Source organism: Ixodes scapularis, unplaced genomic scaffold (assembly GCF_016920785.2).
Source record: "Ixodes scapularis isolate PalLabHiFi unplaced genomic scaffold, ASM1692078v2 PGA_scaffold10__122_contigs__length_95168666, whole genome shotgun sequence".
NCBI classification, from domain to species: domain Eukaryota; kingdom Metazoa; phylum Arthropoda; class Arachnida; order Ixodida; family Ixodidae; genus Ixodes; species Ixodes scapularis.
Genome location: NW_024609836.1, coordinates 22,419,669 through 22,444,288, shown reverse-complemented (window position 1 = coordinate 22,444,288; position 24,620 = coordinate 22,419,669). Strand labels below are relative to the sequence as shown.

At 46.1% G+C, this 24,620-nt stretch overlaps 1 protein-coding gene and 2 pseudogenes across 1 annotated transcript; 2 read left to right on the top strand and 1 right to left on the bottom strand.

The window, feature by feature from the left end:
• Window positions 1-873: 873 nt before the first annotated feature.
• LOC120840760 lies at window positions 874-1,982 on the bottom strand (annotated as a pseudogene).
• Window positions 1,983-10,394: 8,412 nt separating this feature from the next.
• On the top strand, window positions 10,395-13,353 carry LOC120840763 (annotated as a pseudogene).
• Window positions 13,354-17,420: 4,067 nt separating this feature from the next.
• On the top strand, window positions 17,421-21,732 carry LOC8052137 (sulfotransferase family cytosolic 1B member 1). Its single transcript, XM_029986489.3, has 2 exons — window positions 17,421-17,736; window positions 20,343-21,732. Exons 1-2 carry the CDS (start codon window positions 17,732-17,734, stop codon window positions 21,199-21,201), a joined length of 864 nt encoding a protein of 287 aa, XP_029842349.2. The 5' UTR covers window positions 17,421-17,731; the 3' UTR covers window positions 21,202-21,732.
• The last annotated feature ends 2,888 nt before the right edge of the window (window positions 21,733-24,620 follow it).

Genomic DNA, 24,620 nt, shown 5'->3' with positions numbered 1-24,620 from the left:
CCAGCTTTCCAGAGTTGAATAAACATTAAACGCAGTGCTGCAAACGAGCACCTCCATGGTGCGATTATGTGTTGACAGGAAGTAGTGAAGCTTTGTGCTCCCGAACGCTTGGATACGGATCAAGAGACGCCGTGGATGTGCTCGCGACCATTTAAGGAATTCTCGCGAGTTACTGTGAATCAGGAGCAGTGTACTTTTTACTTTACGACTGTCGCTTTCACGGGCCGTCAAAAAAAAATTAAGAACAAAAGTTTTCATGGGATTTGAGATGTGAGTCGTTTCGACGGAAAGTAGCAGGGTGTGAACTTCTGGTCCAGACACTGTTACCGCTTATGCGGCCGAGCCACCGATTCACATTCAAAACAAGAGGGTCCGGCTTGGGGTCAGGAAGGCTAGCCTTAAAGTTCAGTGACGTGCAGGAGCAGTGGCGTACCAACTTGTTTTTGAGTGGGGGGGGGGGGGGGGGGGGCAAACCAGACTTCCCCCCCGCAGGGCCGGAGGCCGGTGCCCTTGGTCCCCCTTGGGCGCCGCCGGTCTGTGTTTGCCTTGCCCATTGGCGGCTGTTTCAGGGGGAGGGCAAAACACATGCCTTGCACCCCCCCCCCCCCCCGCTCCCCAAGTTGGTACGCCCATGTGCAGAAGCCTTTCTGTGAATGTGAAATTGTTTTATCAGTCGCTTATAGGGCGCGGGGTCAGGGCAGGCTGAAACAAGCGCCAGCTTAAAGTGTAATTGTTTAATACATAGTTTAATTTGTTTTAATGAACAATAGAAACAGCTAAACTATAGAAAATTATAATGTATATAGTGCGATCACTTATCGCATATAATTAGAACAGTATAAATAAAGTAAAAACAAATCTTGATTAGTCTTCTCACTGGCCCAGCAATATCACAGTGCGAAAGTTCTTTGACCTGACCTTTGGACCCACACTCTGTTCTGTTAATCGGCTCGCTTGGAAGTGTAGCCTGATTTTCAGGTTGCATGAGGCCGTGAGCTTGGTCAGCCGAACGACATGGTTGTTGTCTGGCTCGGTGTCGTACATGTGGTCATCAAGGCCTCTGAAGACCTGGGTCCTCTCTTCAGCAAGGTTGTGAAGAACTGCACATACAATAGCAGCTTCCAGGCGTGTTTTCTGAACCAGCCCCTTGGAGGCGTTGTTGCCGGGTTCCAGTCTCCTTACACACTTCTCTGCACTTTTGCAGATGGCCTGCACACTAGACGAGGGCACGAGCAGTATGCCACGATTTTTCTATCTTAGGAGTTGGCTACTAGTTCCTCGTTGCTCTTGCAGGGCAGCCAGGCAGTTTGGGCTGGCTACCGTTTTCGCAACATAAAGACAACATAGCCGGCGATGTACTCAACGACATTCTCCACATACAAGGACAGAGTCGTAGCGTTTAAAATATCAACATAGTCGTGGTCCTCTTCCCCGGGTGAGATCACCAAGCCAAAGCGACGAGCTACTGCATAGTCCTCCAGGGGTCCTTTATGGTTAGTGTCTTCACGGTGGGCCACCTTCGTGCTCACATGCAATATGCTGGTCTGATTTTGCACAGTGGAGTTGCCCTTTACCTGTTGCACCTGATGCCGTACAAGGAGCCTTTTGTGAGCGGCCCTAAACTACAGAGCTGTGGGATTGTTGTTCCAGCCTCCCTTGCTCCTGATGGCACAAAAAAAGAGTTCAAGGTGATCCTGGCTGCATTTGTAGGTGAGCAGGTACTTCATAAGGGGTTCTGGACCACCCAGCAGTGTCTCACCTAGGCCTTCGAAGGTTTTCATGACCGCGAGAAATCCCATGAAGGCGGGCTTCCTTCTGGTCAGATAGAGCAGCTGACCTGGAACGTCTTTCAAGCCGAGGATGTACGTGGCTACTTCTTCGAATAAGGGCTTCCATAGGTGCTGTCCACTCATCAAGGGCACTTGAAAGTTCTTGGTCAAAAGATTTCTGGAATTCATCACGTCGAACACCTTGTCAAACATCCTGATAAACTTCACTGCTGCCTCTCTGTCGGTGAAGGTTCAGGTCTTGAGGTCAATGTTGCAGAATTCTTAGGCATCAGCAACGCTTGAACTGATATCTTGAGCTGCAAGATTCACCTTGATCTTTTGATGGTCCCACTTCATATGGGCTGGTCGAAGATTGTTGCCTGGCCTCAGACCTTGTTCCTCTTAAGTTTGTTCAGCTGCTTTATGTACAACCACCTGATGAAGTATCCATAGCAATCCTTGATCACTTGCAGGGATGCTAGTGCATTACGCAGCAGCTTGAGCATATGGCAGATATCCATTACAATGAAGACTCTCTAGTCGGCTGGTGGCAGGATGTGAGAACCAGGGCTCCATTTCTTGCGGATCTTCCAGCTCAGCCCTGAGTGTTCTGAACATAGTCAAGTTGGAGTGGAGCCCATCACATGTCAAGAGCTAACTATGACACCGATGTCATGAAGCTTCATTAGGCAAATGTTTACTAAGTTGGCCTTCTCTGCTCCACTCATTCAATGGACCACGAAGTACCCACAGGGTACCTTCCAGTGGTCGTTTAGAGCCACAACCATCAGCACAAGAGCTTCAGTGGCTTGAGGGCGAACATCGTTACGGGTGTCGCTGTTGTCCTCTGCACTGCCGTCAAAGTTGTCATTGTTGTCCCCTGCAATCCCGACGTCTAAAAATCCCATGATCTTTTTCCCATCCCACTGCATGTGCTTTCGGATGCTCATCTCATCCATGAGCAGGGCACAGATGACTGCTGCCTTTCTTTTCATTTGCTCTAACAGTGAGCTGCAGGGATTAGAACTCTTCAGTGGTGAACCGAGGCTCGGCATCAATTGAGCTGTACCATGACCAGATTGAAGACGAGTAGGGAAGTGCCAGCTGGGAAGCGTTTCTCACATACGCTTATGCCTTGGTTGAATACAACTGCAGCGTAAGAGCGAAACACTTAGCTCCGGAGGGTACTGTTCTCTAGTTACTTTCCCCTTGCTGTTTTTCAGCATTCGGAGACAGAGTTCCAGTGTGGTGCTTAAAAGTGTCCGACGAAGAACGTCGGTAGCGTCCTTGCTGATGAGCTGCTGCCGCTGGATCTCCTGGAGGATTTCTTGGATTTCTTTCACCTGGGAGGCGTTTTGCTTCAACCGCCTTGTAACTTCGTGCGAGTACTTTAGTATTTTTTTTTGTATAACCTCCATGTGACAAACAATGTCTTCCATCCTCTCCTTTAAGCTGTGTGGACTTTGCACGTCATAGGATTGCTCCGATGTCGACGTCGATGGTTGTACGACGATGGTGTCGCATGCCGTACCACTAGTGCTAGCACCTTCGTCATTTCCGGTCGCACTTGCTGTTTTCCTTGGCCGCCCCTTGGCTTGAGTTTGCTGAGAAAACACCAAACACTGGATAGGTTTTGTGATTACATCTTTGAGATGGCATGCATGCTTGGTGAAGAAAGAAGATATTGCAACTTGTAATATTTGTGGCAAAATCACATGCTAGGGAGAGCAAGATGCAGGAAACATATTGTATTTGTCCCTTTGTCGTCTTAGGTGAAAGCAGCTGCCACCAATTTCGATATTCATGTCTCGTTAATATGAACCCTGTTAATATGGATACCCCGCTATTTGGACACCACTCCATAACCGGGAAAGACATGCATTTTAGAGCGCAGCTCTTAGGCGCCCGTTTCCGGCTTGAGCGGCGTCGGCGTCGTCATCACCGTGGGCGTAACCGCGAGGTCACGTGACCCCTCCCCCAGGGTCACGTCACCACCAAACTCGCGTGACACCCAAGGTCACGTGACTCCCTAAGTCCCCACGTGACACCCCCGATGTCACGTGACCCCTTCCCCCCGAGGTCACGTGACCCCCCCGGAGCATATTCAAGAATGAGGGGAGGAGGAGGAGAAGGAGGGGGAGGAGGAGGAGTCTACCCTTTCCTCAGTACCCTTCCCTCCTCCTCAAGAGCTGCGCTCCAATTCGGCGTTACAGGGAGTTGTAAACGGCTTTCACTTTTTTTGTCTGGTTACTATCGACTACTCACATTGTGGACGATTTTTTACAAGAACAATCGGTCCATATTAACGAGACACCACTCCATAACCGGTCGGGTAATTTTATCGCTTGACAACCAATCAAGCTGCTCTTTGTAGGTCGAGATTCAGAGACCATATCCTTACTAACTGGACAGTTCAATTATACCAAGGCTAATGGAATATGTCATTATCCTTGAAACTCTTCAATATATGACTTGATTTTGGTCTTGGAGAAATACTCCCCATAAATGGTGCGGAACCAACAAGGGACTGAAGGAAAGCCCTCTAGCTTAAGCGATGGGCTGAGCAAGTACACACAATAGCTGGACAATTAAGTAATGCATTCATTCATACATCTGCTTATTGCGCGTAATCAGCACACTCTACTCCTGTTTGTTTGAATAATTTTTTCTGTGAGTAAATAGAAATTTCTCGCTGCTATACAAACTTCAAAAACGCCATTGAATTAGCGACTTTCTGCGACTAAATTTGTGTGACATATTCGAGACCAAGGTACAATTAGAGCAAGTGTTTTTTTTAATTGCGAGCTATTTGTTTATACTGCTCACAAAATTTCATTGACAAGAAGTGTTTTCATAAATGTAAAGGTTCACTGTAAAATTGTCCAAAAAGCTTGGCGCACGCACCTACCGGTGTCAAATTTTCTTCAAAAGTATATTTTAGTGGTGGATTTTACCTCGTGAACTTCCAAAACGTAGCTCCATTCCCGTGAAAAATAAGACCAAATAACTTGCCCAGGTCATTGGCGGTCGCGTTCGGGAACTCGTTTGCGAGCGCCATTGACCCAGGCATGTTTGGTGGTCTCGTTTTTACTGGAAGGGAGCACCACTTCGAAATTTCACAAGGTCAAATCCACCACTAAAATACATCTTTGATAAATATTTGAGATCTCTACGCGCACCCGCCGATTTCAGAGCGAGCCTCGGCATATGTGTCAACCTAATATCAGGCTACAGCTGTGTGTCAAGAACACAAAATCGGCACACCTGTCTGTTTCGAGCCTCGCGCCTGTAGACAACTTTGCAAACTAATTTCTTTACGATACATATATGAACACAACACATGAAGGCGATTGTTTCCTTTTCCCACAAGACCAGCAGATGCGGTCGTGGCAGTGAAACAGCTGTTCCCTATTCTCTTTCCGGGTGTGCACATAGCAACAAAAGCATAGCCGCTCAACTTGAATGCTTTATAATTATTTTGTAACCGTGGGCGATTCCATTGCTTACAACAACCAAAAGGCCGAAAGGCAGTTTGCCTAGCAACGCGAGACCATCGATCACATAAGCAAGCAAAAACGTGAGCCAGTCAAACGCACCATCACGTTCGCAGAAGCAGAAACGCCAACTTCGAGACGCTCAATCTGTGTGGCACATAAGCGACACGACAGCATATACCTAACCAATCTACTGACTTGTATTTACACACAAATAACAAAATAAAGGAACAAAAACATGCACCTTCCTTGAAGTGGCAACTGCAAACGCGGGAGTGTTTTGAAGACTGCCTTACTAGCATTGTTTCGCTAGATCGCCCGAATCCACACCTGCCGCTTCGTCGAATCGGGTGCAGGCTAGTAGAAGGAAACCCAAAGAAACTTAAGCCGCGACAATGCTGACTGACGTTGCTACGGTCAACAACGAAACAACGTTGGGGCAAGCCGGAGAACTTCGAAACGCGCGACCTCCGCACTCTAAGAAAAAAGGGAGGAGAAAGGTAGCAAAAGCGACTGTTCCTCCTTGTTGCGGACAAGTTGCCCAGAGAAGGGAGGAACGGCAGTTCAGGTGAAAGGAGGGGTGCGAGTTCCTCCTTGTTCAGTTGGCGCAGGGGTAGAACATCGCGCTACTGACCAAGTGGTCAACGGTTCGATCCCCAGAAAAGTGGGTTTTTTTATTTATTTTTTTTGTCAAGTTTTTTTTTTTTTTTTTTTTTGTTTACCAAAACACACATAAACAAACCCAGACCGACGAAAGGAAAATTAAAGTCCTTATTATTCTCCGAGACGTTTTCCTCCTCCAGGCAGACCGGAGAAAGCTTTCGCCCTCCCGACTCATCTTCTTTCGGTTTCGTTTTTCGAGCACATCGCGCACGTTGTTTAATAAATTAATGTTGAGTTGATTGAGCTTCAGCGGCAGCGAAGGCCGCCTGTAATTCCGTCTTCTAGTCCAAACGTGCAGAACATTTCGGTTGCATTGACGTTTTTACCACTAATTTTATCAAACGAGCTAACGAAGCCGCTAGAAACAGCGAAGTTCCGGAGCAGTGCCAGCAGCGCTACATACACTGGGTAAGACGGCCGTCTCCAATTGGCGGGACACGCGGAACTACAGCAGCGAAACCACGAGGAACTGTGTCGACGTTTTCGACGTTATGGAAATCGCGGGGACTGCGTCCAAGGAAGGCAGGTTTTCCTGTCGGCTGCCTGGGTGCCTTCCGTGCTGAGTTCGGTTCCGTTGTCCCGTGCCGAGTGCCAACCGGCGTTCAACGTGATTCTTCTGCGTGTCAGCAACATCGTCAACGTGGTTCTGTATTTCTTCGTGTCAGCGACATCGTGATGGCAGTGTTGTGGGTTGTGAACAGAAGACTGGAATTATCGCCGATGTGACCGTGTGTTCGCGTATCAGTGGTGTAACAACAAGATGAGATGACGTAAACTGTCGGGCATTGATGGCGCTGGTCGGGCCGTTATCGGAGGGGCCGGGGTGTCGCAGGATGACATTCCGCTTTACATTAAAGAGTTTAAAACCACTTGAGGGATTAGGTGCAGTCGATCGACGTGTGGATAGTCATGTTGGAACGCTGGTCTGAACGGTAAGCTCCTATCGTACAGTGGCCAATGTGACTGTCGGTCCCCGAGAGCGATTGCGCTCTGGGGAAAAGACAACACTACGAAAGTATGACGGAAAGTACGTATATTTATAATGGAAGTTTAGCATAAAAAAAAAAAAGACAGGCAAAATCGAAAAAAAACAGAAAACGCTATCCTTTATATTACTGTTTAAATATATTACGGTTCCTGTAGAAACTGCCCTCTAAGTGGCGCGCTGGGATGAGCGCTAGAAGTTTTCGAGCTCGCAACGGCGCAGCTCCGTACACTTAACAGTTGTCGCAAGTCGCGGCTTTGACTGCATTCAAGTTGATCGAAAAGCGATTTCTGTGCCCGTGAAGCATCACTTCCAGCTGAGTGGATATCCGCTCTACAGAGATTATTTCAAGACGGCAATTGCAGCTTTGCGCGAACAGCACAAATAGAAAAACGAACACTACAATATAAATACTGGCTACGAAGGGCCATGCGGGAAAACATACTCATGGCTTGGAACCACATTGGAGCGGCTCGATTTATTGGCTTTCAAATAATTATGGCATGATCGCGCGTCTTCTTTTTAATAAGAGATTCATCCCCTGAGCCATTAAAAATAGCCTCAGATGTATGACATTGCTGGAAAAAAATGAACATGTTCGGAATATTTTTTTTTGCTTAGGGAGTCACCGAAAAATTCCGTACATTCAAAACGACCACTATAAAAGACGGAAACGCAGGGCTCGGTAGTAGTGATTGGGGTAGTGTGCTGTTGTATTGATGTTTGTATCTGCGATGCCTGTGTATGCGTTCAATATATGTTAACCTGATGTTTCTAGTGTGCGCAACGTGTCTACATGTGTTAGAGATTCCGAAGAAAAGAAAACGCAATTGTGGCGTAAGAAAATAAAAATATTTTTTTGTAAAACATGAATTGGGCGGTATCTAGCGCCACCTAGCCTAGCTACGTGCGATTACTCTGCTTGACCCTGCCATCTAGTGGCAAGCGATTTAACTTCCTTTTACGCTACGCGGCTACGCCGTAATTTCGTGTTACCGTGCTGAGATAAGCCAAGAGGTTGCTTCGGACTTGCTTTTTTTTGAGAGCGGCTTTTGGTTTTGCGGGCGAATGATTTTCACTCCTCCGTGATGTGCGGTTGACGCAACGGTTGACGAAGGAATTGTGGCTCGAGGAATAGCAAAGGTAGGACATAAAGTGCGCGAACTGAGTGCCGGTTGTCTCCGTTAAACATCGCAGTGCTGACGATGAGAAGAGTGAGTGACTGCATGCTTTCGAAACGTAAGTTTCTTTACCTGCAGGGGTAAAGAAACTTCGGAAATAAATACAGTTCGCGGAAAGCTCGTGTTACGTTTTTATTTCCTGCTCCTCTCGCTTCGTGCAATAGACTTAGTGTTCTCGTTAAGCCTTACCGAGCTCGATTTGCTCGATTCGTGGCCGCCATAATGAGATGCAGTCGACGGAGGAACTTTTCCTCCCCTGCTTAAGGGACGAAAGTTTCTCCCTTTCTGAAGGAACATATGTGTCAAGAGCGTTCCTCCCTTTAGGGAGGACTATACTGACCCTTTTTTCTAAGAGTGCGCTGCCTAGTGACTTGCACGAAACGAAATGATAATTACACGCCATCAGCATTATCTGTGATGAATATGTGCCTGTGTTCTCCGGGTTTACTTTATCATCCCAGTATACGCTGTAGATAGTATTCTTGTCATAGTCCTCCTCGTTGGACGGTTTGAGGTCAAGGATATTGCTTGCAGAAACGATGTTCGGTCTGTTACGCATTCATTCAAAAAACGAACGAGAGCAAACATTGCAATCCTAGCTAGTGGCGAAAGCGATCACGGAAGCAAGGAACAAAATTACGAGGTCGTGCGTTAAACACGCACGCTGCGCGGCACACGGGATACAATCGGGATTGTATCGGATTGGTACCTACTACTGAGAACTAGTCTTGGATGTGTGCTCACGCCACGCTATCGTTATATTGTTCGATGACGCAGTCCGTTCGCACTAAAAAAAAAAACAATTAAAATAAATATTCTGATGGAATATTTTGTTCCAGCCACTAGCCTTGGAAAGAAAATTAGTCACCAGGTATCGTGCCTAGTTGTTTGACTTAAGTCCAGTCACCATCACCATCAATATAGTTTTTCATTCTAGGTGGCGCAGGCCACCGCCCATTACGAAGGGATCAGCCGTTCACGCCTTACAGCCGTTGCTTATTATCAGAGCCGTATATGTAGAGAGTTTGGCCATTCGGCGCCATTGGCCGAAAGCGGGCTGGGCGTGTTCCAGGGCGTCTCCAGAAATTCGAATGTGACCAACAAGAAGCCGGAAATAATACCCTGGCGGTGGTCGCAAGAAACAAACCTGATAACTGCATTGGAGTAACTCTCGATGGCTGAAAATAAGGTACACGTGATGTACCAATCACGCTCATCAAAAATGATGGTGGAAGAGTGCGACTTGCGGAACGATCGACATAATCCGTACGCCAAACGCCGAGGGCCGGGAATCTGCCGTCCGAGCGGTCACACACTGTCCGCGCAAAACATAGTTGATCGGCGCAATCGTTTTTTACATGTTTCTGGATGGTCATGATCAAAACGACACGTGACTCTATTTTCAACCACAAAGAGTTACTACACTTCACTCTTACGCACTTATTAAAACCATATACGAACAACAACGTTACTAAAACACTCAGTTGGGAAACTCCCATAGGGACCCAATCTGTCTCCGAGCACCGAGCTAATGACGAACACAACGCCACCATTTCTCCCGCAGCGGCCTCTGGAAGAACTGCTCGTGACTTCTATTATGGCTATAAGAACAGATACAGCGGTAGAGGTTACAGGGGTGTCGCCCCCGCCTCCCCGGCGAACGCGCCGCGTTCAACTACAGACGTTAAAATGCACCTAGGTCAGGACGTGCTACCTGAAAGGCCCGTTGAGGCATAGTTGTATGAGAACAATATTAATTGTTTCGCAAAGCCTTGCGAACTAAAGATGATAAAAACATCACGCGCCCATCATTTGGTACTAAACTCTAATCAATTTCATACAAAAAGAGTCTTTTCCGTTTGTTTTTACGCAAAAACAGGCTTTCAAAAAACTCAAGGTGACCACAGTATAGACAAACGACAAAGAGTGGCGCTGTTGTCGCATTTAGCTCGGTCTCGGTGGACGCCAGCGGCCCAGGTTTCGACGGCGAGTTTCCCAACTGAGTGTTTTAGTAACGTTGACGAACAAAGACTTTTGATCAGAACTGTTTCTCGCTACCACCGCTAGGGGATTCTTTTAGGCTTCTGGTTGGTCAAGAGAGCATGCCAAGCCCTCTTTCCGAGTCTGACGCACGCCCTGGCTCTGCCCGCGCCTCCCATTGACCAAACTCTCTACATATACGGCTCTGCTTATTATCTATCTATCTACTCATGTGGATCAACTTCGCCATGTTTGTTTCTTGTGTGTACGCATGTGTTTTCGTTGCTAGAAATGCTGCAGCGTGTGTTGATGCGCCAGAGTTATGAACCAAAATGAGTACAAAGCGCGACAGCGCTACATGGAACCGGACGCTTGGAATGAGCCTCTGCCGCGGTCAACCATACATGATCGGAAGAAACGATCGCTCGCGCTTCCAAATCCTGCCCCCAGCCTCAATCCCACATTCCTTAGTGGTGCGGCCCCTTCGGCTACGGTGCGTGATAAAGTGCTGAACGACATCAATGAGGGCAACCTTGAAGAAAATTAAAGGTCTAAAAACGGTGATCCTGCTTCCGCAGCTGAGGAGGGCAGACCGTTCACCGCGGAGGAAGATCCCCCTCCTTTCGTTAGTTTCCCCTTCCTCTTGGAATTCGCAACTCTTCTTGAGAGCAGAAGCTCGCTATAGTCGGAAACGCGCTCGTTCTACTCGTAAACATTGCCATAATGCACCGTTTTTCATGGACGGCAATAGAAGATCTCCTAAAGTTCAGCAACGTTCGGTTGGGGAGGAATGCTTTCCCCGAAAGCAAGTATTTGTTCCGCAAGTTCGCTGCAGCATCGCCAGAAGAAATGTGTTTTCATTTTTACTGTTCGACTTGTGAACAGCTTTCGGAAAAAAACGACAGGGAAGCTGGCAGAACGCCAAGGCGTATCTGCGACGTGCACAGTCTGCGGAAAGAAGTACAGTGGTCGCAAGCTGATGTCGGAGGGCAACTCTTGTTAGCTTACCTCTTGAGAAGCAGTTTGCATCTATACTCGCAGATAGCGCAGTGAGAGACCAGCTCCTACATGCACTAAAGCACAGAACCGAGCCTTGCAACTAAATGTGGGACACTACTGATTGTCTGTTTTATAAAGAGCAGTGAGAAACCCTTCACTGTGAGGAGGACGACTTGACTGTGACCATGAGTCCGGACGGGAGTACTGTGTTGAAGCCTTCCAATTATTCAATATGACCCGCGCACCTTGTCATCAATGAGTTGCCCCCCTCCCTTCGTTGTAGCAATATCATGGTGTCCATTCTGTAGTATGGCACCAAACATCTCAACATGACCCTACTCCTTCAAGCTTTTGCGGGGCAAATGAAGAAACTGTCGACAGAGGGGATTTCATGGAATGCAGGGGGCCAGGAGTTCCATTCGAAGGTAAATCTTGATTACGCTACATTGTGTATAAGTAATTGCTTTGCCTGCCTTTGGCAGAGCATTTTGCCTAATTTCCCAGATGCATAACTTCGTCTATATGTCATTCCTGCATCCTAAATGGCTTAGGTATTATGGTGGAATCCTATAGCACCTTGGACTATTTGCCGTCATGTGCCTTGCTCAAAAATATATATAATACACAATACACTTGCAAAGTCAGTTTTATTTTTATAATCCAGCTCAAGTAAATTTGCAAAATTTTTGACTAGTGTAATTTACTTCTCATTTCAGTGTTTTGGTTTGAAAATTCTTGTCAGGGCAAATGTTTCGACCAAGTTATTTATCTAATTGGTCTAGCCTAATACCCAGATTTTTTTTTCCTGATTCAGGTCTACTGCATAACTAGCATTGCCGCTGCCCCAGCACGAGCCTCTATGCAAAATGTATTCCAATACAATGGCTACTATGGTTGCGGCTGGTGTCTGCACCCTGGAGTCAACGTTTAAGGCTGTGTCAAGTACCCCCTTACAAAAATGATCAATGAGTTTCAATTGAATTTATATTCAATTGAATGACTTCCAATTGAAACTCGTTTAATTTCTTTTTTGTAAGGGACCCCTAACAGTTGGCACAGTCAATGACAGGGACAAAGACTCAATGCTGGCCGACATGAGAACTGCTGCGATGATACAGCGGACCATTCACGGTGTCAAGGAATCGTCTCCACTTGTGAACTTTCCAGGTTTGGACATCGTCTGGAGCTTCCAGCCCGATTACATGCACTGCGCTCTAGTTGGGGAGGTGCGTCAACTCCCCGAACTGTGGTTTGGTGACGTAGCTAACGAACACTACATTGGAGCCCTCAGGACGTTATCAGAAGTGTACAATAGACTGCTTCGAGAAAAGCCGCACCAGAGCTTCAACCGGCCACCACGGTCATTCGAGTCCAGAAAATACTGGAAAGCTACTAGTGGGAGTCATGGTTGCTATAATACTCCCTGCCATGCCTAAGAGACATCCTTCCAAGGCAGTATCTTGAACACTTGGCACTTTTGGCGTCTGCCTTGTATATGCTCATGAAAACCCTTGTAACGAAGGAGGATGTAGATTAAAGGTACAGAGAAAATCATTAATTTGTTATGACTCAGCACCTCTACAGGGAGGCACAAATGACATCAAATATGCACACGTTGGCGCGTATGCCAAAAGGTGTGCTGCTTCATGGACCACTGTGGACGCTCTCTTGCTTCGAGTTTGAGAGCCATATAGGACATTTACTGAAGTTGGTGTCCTCAGCAAATGGCATCGCTTTTCAGATCTTGTCTCGTATTTTCCTCCATAACAACTTTCGTCAATTACTGTCAATGGCCTCAGAAGAAGTGAGAGAGCACTGCTCTCAAAAGACAATGAAGAAATGAAGAGGAACACAACACCAGAGCTCCTTGGCAAAGCCAAACAAGCACCTCAGGATGTTACACACCTGCTGCAACAGAACCTGGGGTTTGTGGACAGTTTTGAAGAGTACAATCGTTGCAGGTGTGTGGTTGTGTCATTCCCAGTGAGCAGTACATTAGCCCCTTGAAACGAGACTCGACAGCTGTGAAAGTTGGCGATGATTACGCAAAAGTGGAGCGTATATTTTGCGTTCAGGAGGCTGACAACGTGCAAGAGGTGTCCATCCTGTCTTATGTGAATCAAATCGACTGCTTTGAAAATGTTGGCCGCCTCAATAAAATGCGCAAGACTGGTGCAAGGCGATTTCACCTGCTCACTGAAGATGTGCAACCATGTGCGCATTTGGCGATGGATGACATTATTGTTTTTGCTCAGTTGTGTGATCGCAATGGCTGGTTTTAGATTGCTTATATTTGCTTATCTGCTTAAAGTAAATGATGCCTCATCTGTTGGTGCTTGCTGACAGATTCTACAATGTACAAATAAGTTTTGGTTGCTTCTAAATGATATTGGTTGTTTGTATCGTTGTCTCTTGTATTTTTCTCCAATATTTTATGAATGTTGTTCTCACGTAAGATGCTATTTATTGTTCTTATCTTAGCATTATGCATGGTCTAGCTATTATGCTGTACACTGTACCATATTATATCTGCAAGCTTGTTAGAATTTTGCAGTTCTGTTGGTCGCCCCTATGAGCGAACCTTAATTTTCATTTCTGGTAACATTTTTAAATGCATTTTTTTTGTGTTCCGTTCCTTGGTTTTTAGTTAAGTAATTTGCTTTTCCCACACCTAATACTTTTCATAGATATAAATACTTTTTATTTCATCAGCAAGTGGTCATAACTTTAGGTAAGCCAAATCAATTTGTGACCGAAGCTCACTGGGTGGTAATGTTTGGCGAGACTTGCAACCAGAAGCAAACTATCGAGCTCTCTATGGAAGCACTTCACGGTCTAAACTGTGAATACAATAAATACAATAGAAGTTGCTTTCTTGCTGGAGCCATGTTTTGCCGTGGTATATTGCTGCTGGGTGTGCGGCATGCATGGAAGCAACTTTCTGCAAATGTGAGTCTAGTGCATTGACGCTACTCATGGGCCAATCTTTAGCACTTGTTGGCCAGCGATAAATACCACTTGTAGTTTGAAGTTTTGCCACTTGCAACCCAAGTGGTACCATTTTCCCTAAAGTGGTACGACTTACAGGCCGAAGTGGTACTATCTGCCCTGAAGTCGTGCCAAGTCCATGCCCGAATTGTATTACTTGTCCTCAAGTGGGAGCACTTTCAGGCACAAGTGATACCACTTGCGGTCAAAGTGGTATTACTTGAAATATAATTTCTCTTGGGAGTTTCTTTATGTATCCCCGTAAGCATCCCGGACTAGCCACAATGCCTAAGAATCCAGATGAAATTTTCGCCTCTCGACGTTTACCGAAGATGAGGAAAGAAAGATCGATTGATTGATCTAATTCAATGCCATGTGATTGCCACATGATCTTCGGAAGAGACGCATCGACGAGCGGTCCGCATAGTCGCAAGCCTCGTTCGCAGCGTTGAATTAGCCGGGGCAGCGCGTAGCGTCTGCTGCGGTCCATCATAAGATCTGCATGATGACCAGGTTTCAGTTACAAGTCTGTCGAAACCACCCGCGTTTTTCCGCGTCACACGGTGATAACGCTCGGGAAAGCGGTTTGTTTCCATCGGCGTCCGAAAGTCTGCCGTCCGTGCGCAAGGCACACCCCACGATAAGCACGTCTGGAATTGGTCTGTCGCCCAGCAGACTTTGGCAGCGTGCAACCGATGCCAAGCCTCCGTGTTGACACACCGCGCTCTTCAATGACGTCGTCAGCGTTGCGACAGAGTATGGGGGAACAATCAGGATGAATGTGTTTTGTCCGTGTTTGTCTTGGAGAGAGAAACACGGACGTGCACGTGTTTGACCACCTCGCGTTTACTTGCTCGGCGACATCGGAGGACGTCCCCGTAGTATACCTCGTCGTCAAATCGGATAAAAGCACTCGAATGGTTGATGATCGTTTTGTTGGTTGTGAGGTCACCAATTATGGAAGACGTCACGGTTTGGCGGAACGATAACAACAACATTGCTCCTTTTCACCTTGCGACCTTGCTGGCACGCGGAAGTTGAGTGTTTTGTAGACTGAAAGTGGCAAGCTCGTATGGAAGAATTGTCGCTGGTTTTCTTCGTTTGTTTTGTCTACTAATAATTAAATTATGGCTCGGCGCAAGTACCTAGTGGCAAGCAATTCTTCTGGCATAGTATTACGCTTATTCTGGGACCGAATTTAATACTTCCTTAGATTTTCCTGGGACTGCATTTCCATTGTGGTCTCCAGAAGTCATAGTTAAACCATTTACGGCGTAACATAATCGGCAATTGAATACATTAGTTCTTCTACCGTGTTTATGCCTCTCGACCCGTAACTGCAGCTGCACTTCTTTTACAAGTTATTAGAACATTTGCAGCTGGACAACGTACATCCAGCGGTAACGTAAACTAGCACAGTAAAGGACTAGCCAGAATGGATAAAACGCTCCATGAGGTGCCGCCGGCATGTTAAGCTATGAAACCGACTGACACATTGCGCCAATTAGAAATGTGACAGTCTATTGTGACCTCTTTTTTGAACAGTGTGATTTTACCGTAATATTTTGTTCCCTCTCGGTCTGAAGGCCACTGGGCTAACTCAAATTGCAATAAATACCTTTTTCTGTTGAAGGATATGATATGGCTTGATTGTGAGATTGTATTGCAGTAAAACGTTTTAAAATAAAAAAAGTATTTTTCTACTGTACCCTAATTCTCAGTGATTCTCCTGATAGCATGTCCTATTTGTGTGTTGAATATTTGCGACAGGTTACAGCAAATATTCAGCGCTGAGTTATCGAAGTTGTCAAAATTACTGGTGATTATTTAAGTCATACATTTACGAAATATATAATCACAATCAAACTCATAAGCACGCACACGCGCTTACATTAATTTGAAGAAACCGCATCTTACCTTCCCCTCAAACAAGTAAAGATATATTTATATGTACAGCCTTGCTCACGCTTGAGGTTTGTGCTGTAAATTTCGCTGAAGTGCCCTGTTTCCTATGCGTTTCTTTGCATTTTCGATGAGCTTAGCGACACGTGTCTTCTAAACTATCACTAGTAGTGCACTTTAAGCAAATCAAACTCATTAATATGAACCCTGAATCTATTATCTATTTGTATTGAAATGAAGCAATAAACAACATATGGAACATCGTTGAACTTCGTATGGCTTTGCTACATATCCGGTTAGCACTTTTCAGGTTCCGTGTTCGTCAATTTCTAACTTAAGGTTGGTGCGTACTACGGTTCACAACATTGCACCATGCTGACCCCTCCCCCTTCCCCCCTTTTTTTTCTCTCTTGGTTGAGAGCACACACGTGTGCAATGTGTCCATAAACTTAACTGACCTGAGGAAAAATAAAACAATAGAACAGTTTAATTATGTTTTATAACGAGAAGCGTCGAATTGTGTGCAGATGTTCGGTGATTTATCGGCAGACCGATTGAAAGTTCGTGGGCCTCTCAACATTATCCGGAATATGTGAAAAGTCTACTGAGTGTGAAGAAAATTAAAGACCACAATATCTTCCAAATATGGCCCTTAGAAGTCCTGACGATATCCAGTAATTATAGTGATCAGGCCTCTCAACATTCAACATTGGAATTCACGCAGGATTTGTTTTTTTTTCATAAAATACAACGTGCATTGAAGCCTTTGCTTTCTGAGGAGCGTGACAAGCCGGGAGTTAACAGTGACAGTAGACTTGTTCACTCTGTCAATGTATCGCTATATTTCTTGCACCGGTCATCTCGTTTAGCCGATTTTAGCTTGCTTGGATGAACAGAAACCCAGTTCCGGGCCATTGTAGGAGTTCAATAATTTATCAGCACACTCATTCCAGGCAAGTCCGGCTCAAAATAGATCCAGTGACCAATCTCGTGCACCTACATTTTTGTCGTGGCCGTGTTGCGATAGAAAATACGTGTAAGGTGAGAATGAATGCAAACTTCCAAAAGCAAGACTGCGCACCTTAAAAAATAGAGCAAGGCTGTACAAAGATGAAAGGTACTAAGCTAGTTCTTCGATAAACTTTGGCAACCTTTGAAGCTATCTGGCCTTGGTGTACGGACAATGCAACTCGAAAACACTTTGTCTGAGATGTAAGATTGTAAAGAAGCTGACATACAACTTTTATTTTTGTATTTTCCTCTGTTCAGTGCGTCCACTGTCTGAAGTCGGGTTTGAACGGGATCGCCAAATAACCGGCAACGTACGAGCGGCCTTGTGTGACGCGCGTGGAGCACGCGATTCGCGAGGAGAGAGCGCTAACGACTCGCGTGAAGCCGACGTCACGACCACCACCACAAGGTCGCCCGCACGGCCTCCCTCCCAGCCGGCCATCGGCCGCCCCCTTAATCGGCAGACACGAGAGCATCACGCTAGCTGTCGTCGTCGGTGTGCCCTTGAGGCGACGCTGCCTGTTGCTATCCGGCAATTGGTAACCGACGTTGATAGCGGTGCGAGCTTTGGCAACGTGGCTTCACGCTCGGGGTCTTTATCGCGGGTGCAGCTCTCCCGTCGGAGGTACATCGGCCCGCCAGACGCCCCGACGGATGCCATCGAGCGTCGGCAGGAGGACTACGTGACGGCAGAAATCTCGCATCGCTTGTCTTCAAGGAGAGCCAGAGGTTGACCCGATTCCGCTTGCTCCTTCAAAGATGCCGTAAGTTGTCCGATGTCGCCTATCCTCTGCTGGGGTTTTTCAGAGTTCTACTTTGAAAACGTATCGTCCAATTAAGAGAGACATATTTTCGTATGATATGCCTAATAAACATACCATTACTTTTGCAGGTTATATAAGCCGTGCACAGGACCTTATACCGACTTATATATTATTTTATATTTGATGAACGAATTTATACTGTTTCGTTTTCACAGGGGCATTTAACGCACTATCAGTCGCTCATCACAGAAAGTAATTAAAGGAGACTGGGGAGACAACATAACAACTGAAGAATTCGATGCGTGCATGAATCGCCCTTGAGTTTTCTTCCGGTGTCTTGTAGATGCCCAATGTAAATCTTTCATAAGCGGAGAAGTTATGACGTCTAGGTAAATGGGGAACTTAAATCGCCCACATCAGTAGGAAAACCAATATGCTCTGTACTTGAAACAAAATATGTTTTGAACCGGTTCTATTGCCATCCGTGGTTCAAACGTTGTTTTCTTGAAGAAAGGTAAAAAACACAGGCGAGCTGGTGAATGGTATCCATAATAACCCTGAGACGAAGGAAAAATGAAAAAAAAAAAACGGAGAGTACAACGAAGTCTTCGTTGTACTGTCCGTTTTTTTTATTTTTCCTTCGTCTCAGGGTTATTATGGTTGTTTTCTTGTTTGTCAAAGATATTAAAGTATATTTTTTTATAAGATGCTACCGGTCGTTCAAGTACCTTACAGGAGGCAGTTTAAAGAGCATGCGAAATAATCCTTTAGAGAAAAATAATTCTTTAGCTCTTGAAGAATTCTTCCTCTTCGACAAATTACTCCACGGCTACACGTTTTTTTTTAAGCACTAGTCCGTGAGTTAATAATCTATGTACCCAATCTTCTAAGCGTTCGCGCTCACCCTCTCACATAGCTTCTCTGTTGTATACAAGAATATAAACAAGTCTAGACAGTCGAATGGCGGATCTTTTTGAAAGTTTTTTTTTTACTCAGAGGCAAGTGCAACGGTTTGCAGGCCGCGAAAACGAGGCCTGATGTCAATACAAGCCTGTCGTCAGAGTTTATATAAAATATTGTGCTATTTCATTTACTAAGCAGTTTCTTACTTACCTTTGTATAATGATGTATGCAGTGTTTTGTTGACTGCCTGGACCCACACACAAGCATTTTTGTTTTCGCGGGCCAGTACGCCATCTTGTGTGTTTTGCTTTTCAGTAAATAAAGCATTATTATTAATATTATCATTATTACTACTTCGCGGCACGGAGGCCTCGTCGTACAATTCGGTCTTTTGTCTTGACGCCGCAGACATTATGCATTGTCTAAAAAGGTTGAAAAAAAAAAAAAAAACAAAAAAAAACGTTTTTTGCAGTAAGGCATGTTCGCAGACATTGTTGTTTTGTTGCCCGTCGTTGTCGCTCTAGAGCAAAGAAGATAGCTGTTAAGGTGTATTTGTGCAACAAACACTGATAACAATGTTCGTTGTTTCTCACTCAGGTCGGATGGGTGTTTAAGAGCGTACCGCGGGGCGTCCCCTTAGTTTTAACTTTATTTCGTCTAGGATTTCGCCTTATCTTAATTGACGCCAGTCGAGTTCTACGAGTCATGCCAGGAAGGGAAACTACAGACTGTATCTGTTGTACAGGCTTCACTCATTATTAGACCCATCTTATTTTAGACGGGGGTGATTTTTTATAGCAATGACCTCAGTGTAAAGTCTACATGCGGCAATCGGACGATGTGACCAGTTCATTTTACGAGTGCTCAGAATCGTCACATCTCTAGCACTCTAGGTCAAACTGTCTGAGCTATAGAATATATTTGTGCCTAGGTAGCTCCCCGACTTGCGACACAGTGCGGCGTCTTAGGAGCTGCTATTATAATTGAGAAAATATGCATGGAAACAAAAAAATCATTTAGCGTGATAAAAGAAATGCGACCAAAAAAAAAATATTCATCCGGTTTGACGTAAGGCAAGAGGTAGCTGTAACTTTCCCATTTAACAATCGGAAAATGTACATTTTCCCATTATTGAATGTGGAGCTATGTAAGAACTTTTTTGCCACACAAACTTTTCATGATAAGAATATATAGCGGCCAGTGATCTTTTTTTAACTTTGTGAACTCACAAAGAAAAGTAACTGCCAGACGACAAAGCCAGTTCTGTATCTTATCAGGTCCATGCGCCTTCGCTAGCGCTTAATTGATGAATCTTACTCATTGTTCTGGATATCGGCTATTTTCTGCCTTCGGTGGTTCTCAAATCGTTGTACGAACTACACAATCACTGATTGCTGACTCAGCTGCAATCATCGATTGTGGCGAAGAGTGATAGTAGTATTTTCGCAAAATATTTACACTTTGTTTTACTCGCACTGTTATATACTATATATGAATAACAGCAAGCTATAATTGAACGTTACAAACCTCTATTTCGAGGGGGCGATGAGGCAAGGGTTTTCACGAAACTGACCTATCCCAGGAACAGAAAAATCACTTGGTAAATATATTTTTTTTTCTGACTGAACAGAACTGAAGAGAGCAGAAATACTTTGTCATGATCTATCCAATATACTGAGAACTTGACCTTGCTATCGTTGCAGAGCCCACGAGGTTCGGAGTTCCGCACCACCTCCTCCCCACACGGAGGTGTCCTACAAAAAAGTGGACCTTTTCAACGTCCAGGGCCTTCTACTACAGCAGGACAGCTTCGATCGTGACAAGATCCGCAAGGTCCTCTGGTTCAAGCCTTTGCCTGGCGACATCTTCGTCGGTTCCTATCCGCGCTCCTGCTCCACCCTGGCGCAGTACATAATCTGGTCGCTCTTCCACGAAGGCAAACCGCTGCCAGACTTCCACACCCTCCTCACCAAAGAGTTTCCTTGCATCGAGGTCGTTGACGCGGACACAGTGAGCCCCAGGAATGGCTCGCCACGCCTCGTCAAGCACCACCTCCCCCAGGCCTTCTCGCCCTCGGGAGCCGACGGCAAGCACGTCGTGGTGCTGCGGAACCCCTTCGACGTCTGCGCCTCCAACTATGTACATCTTGGCAAGGGTTACGAGGGAAAATTCTCGGACTTTTTCGAGTGCTTTACGCGGGGTGAGGTGGCCTTTGGAGACTACTTCGACCACGTGCTGTCCTGGTACGAGCGGAGGGAGGATCCCAATGTCCTACTGCTTTGTTACGAGGAAATGCGTAAAGATCCAATCGAAAGCGTGCGCAAGGTGGCGGAGTTTGTGGGCGTGGAAGCCAGTGAAGACCGACTGGTTCAGGTGGCCCGTGACACTGGACTAGAGGTGACGGTGGCAGGCAGGAGTCATCTGGAAGAAGAGGTGGTTAAGGGAACGGTGGGCTGCTTCAAGGAGTTCTTCTCTGAGGACCAGCATCGGATCCTTGCAGACATAATCCGGGAAAGATTCGCCGGTACAGATCTACTTCGAGTCTGGGCAGAGTTTCTCTGACTGCCCAAAGAGATAGTTCCTTCCTTAAGGCTCTGCGCGGTGGCTTCGTCTTCGCTCCTTCGGCCTTCGCTGGCGACCAAGGGTGTGACAAATATGTTTGTGAAGTAGACCGATGTCCAATTCTTGCTTGTTACGTATACTTGGCATAAGAAGTACGTGATACCATTGCGGGATCGTTGTTTTCGAATTTTTCCCATCAAGTTTGTTGCAGAGCGAAGGCTGATTACCAGCACGGTGCCGTTTAAAAGTGCCATTTGAACTCGGTGGACCTTGCACAACCGATTGAATATTAACTAAAACATGGCAGACATCCAGCTCACATCTGGCGGCTAAACTCATCCTGCACACAGGAATATTCTCCGCTACAGGCATCCTTGTGTGCAACGCACAGAAAGCACGTTCCATACCACGGCGCTGCTTTTTGCCTTAAACGTGTTAAATTTTCCGGTGCTCACGCTGTTTTGGGTCAGCACCTAGGTTTGTGTGTTTTTGTATATATGGTGTATGCCTATTAAACTGCATTGTTTTTTCTTCGGTGTCACTTAATTCAGGCATTTTTAAATTGGTCACAAAATGTTCATGGGGAATACAGTCAACCCTCGATGTAACGAAGTTGGTAAAATTCGGAATTTACTTCGTTACATTGAAATTTCGCTACATAGAAATTCGAGGCTAACGCCCAAATGTTTCTCCGGTGCACAAAAGACACCAAGGACGCCTCTATTTCGGTTGAAAGTAGTCCGTCACCTTTTTCTGGGCTACTCTTGGCATTATTATTGGCATCACACGACGTTCGCATAGCCAGACGGCATGCATCGCGTCTTCGTCTTACAGTGCGATCGCGAACCGCCACAAGACATCGATCGCGTCCACCACCTCGCGGTTACTGGGCACATAGCAGGTGTCTTGCTCATCAGGATGTCGTCCCCGTTTTGCGAGTTCCCACGAACATCGCTAGCTATCGCCTCGTCGGTCACCTCCTCCGTTGCAATGACAGCAGAGTCGGCATATAGAAAGTCGTCCAGGTGGACGTTGTCACAAGCGGCTCCATCACCTTCAAGGCTCCATCGCCCAGGACAGTGAGCAACGCATGCGTTTAATGAGGCCTCGAAACAAACTACGCAGCGCGAACGAAGCCGACGGACGAAACGGCGGCGGCTCTAGTGTCCTCTAGTAGCCGTTCTGTACTCCACACTCGCCAAATTCGGCCCGTTTCACACTTTGCGCTTTATCGGAAGCCCGTTTCAGCGCATGTGCTTCCCAAAATTTCCTTTGGGACCTAGAAGTTTGTGACAAATTTCCAATGAAATTTCGTTACATTGAAACTTCGGCTAATGGGACTTCGTTACTTGGAAGTCACAAATACGTGGCGTGCATACACTTGCGGTTAGAAAAAAGTTATGTACTTTGTTATATCGGGGGTTTCGTTACAGAGAAGTTTGTTACAACGAGGTTTGACTGTATCTACAAAAAGAGTCAACAAATTTCTTCAAAGTTACTGGAGGCCCCGGGAAAGGTAAGACAGTTCTGTGACGCGTTTCTAGTCCTGAATTGTGGGCGGGATTTGAATGGTGATGATCAGGCAGCACTTTTGTTTAGAGGGCTCGAAAAATGTTTATGGTGAAACTTCTGAACTTTTGAGAAAAGATGTCAAAATCAATTTACCGTTGAACACAATAGACTGAAGTGTTATATCTACGATTAACTCAGTCTCGGAGTTTAGGGTCTTGCCAAAACCGGTTCTTTAGCATTTCAAGTCAATAGTCAAGCGCCAGGCTGATCAGGTATCGAGGTTTCAATCGTCGGTGAAAGGCTAAGAGTACAGGAAAAGTTCATCCCGCAAAGCCGTCCACTCTTTCCACTTTCGCAGAGCAAACGCTGGACAAGCAAGGAGAAACACGCCTGGTGTATTGGTGGCCGAGTTGTTTAGCGCACACTAAAGTCACTGGATCCTGGGAAAGTAGCGCCATTGCCTTCCCTACCCTAGCCGGGCACAAACGGATATTAACATACACACGACCCAAACCTCGCAAGGCGATTGGCTAATTGGTTTAGGTTGCCATGGAAATCGCCATTTTGGTCCATTTAAATCTTCGAAGCCTCCAGGGGGTCGTTCTAAAACAGTCGCGCCAAGATCACCATGGAGCATCATCGTACTGGAAGCGTTCCCCACCAATTTAAGAGTCTTTGGCACTTCGTATGCGATCAACTTATTAATCATGCATATCTCCATGGATCTCTTACTTTTGTATTGTTCATCTTGCCTATTTCAAGACAGTAAACTTATTTTTCAGTGCCTCCAAGCACCGGCCCAGCATGTGGTGGTGGTACAAATATGTGCGCTTGTTTCGCCGGTGTGTGGATAACAAACTCTCGGTATACAATAAACGCCTCCATAAAGCTACCCGTCACCAGCGAATTTAGATCGGCTCACCAAGAACGAAGTGGTCAAAGAGAAATTGCTCATTTCACGGACCAAGATGGCGACCAGACGGGGAGCTTGGCGTTACTTTCCCAGGATCCAGTGACTTTAGCGCACACCAGCTCGGGGCACGTGGAGCGAAAGCTCGCGCCGTAGAACCCAGGGATCCTGGGTTCATTCTTCACCCCTGCCCGTTTCGATCTCGATGAGCATCGTACCGGCGTCCGGTCGTGCATCACTACTGCGTGATGCACGTTAAAGACTCCAGGCTAGTGGTTGTACCGCGCTTTCTAAATCGCTCATCTACAGTTAAGAGACAAGTTGCTCGGTGCAGGCAGCCTAGGCTGTATAAACATACCCACAAACCATTTTTTTTAAGAAGCTCGCCTCCTCTTTAGCGTTTGTTCTGTTATGGTGGAGAGTGGAGCACTCTAAAAAAAAAGGGTGTCATGGGGTACACCCATAGGGGGTGTAAGTGCTTGTCACATATACTACACCCTTTGGGGGAATACAAGTGCACCCCAAATATGGGAGTTCGTGTGCACCCATTGGTGTGGTGCACATGTACACCTTTTTCTACAGAAATCTCATTCGAAGGGAACACAGGTGCACCCCATTCACTGGTGTACGGCTACACCTCTTTCTACACCCAATGAAACGAAAGGGAAAGCAGATGCACCCCATTCGATGGTGTACCATTGCACCGCTTCATACACCCGCCTCACTCAAAGGGAACACAGAGGCACCCTGCTCAATAGTGTACCATTACTCCCCTTTCTACACCTACTGCTCTCAAAGGGAACACAGGAGCACCCCGTTCAATAGTGTACTGTTACACCTCTTTCTACACTCACTGAATTCGGAGAGAACACAGATGCACCCGATTCAAAGGTGCATGGTCACACCACTTTATGCACCCATTTCATGACTTCATAAACCTATTTAAGACATCAAGGAAAACAGTAAAAAATGTGTGGGCCCCGGTGATTGCAAAAAG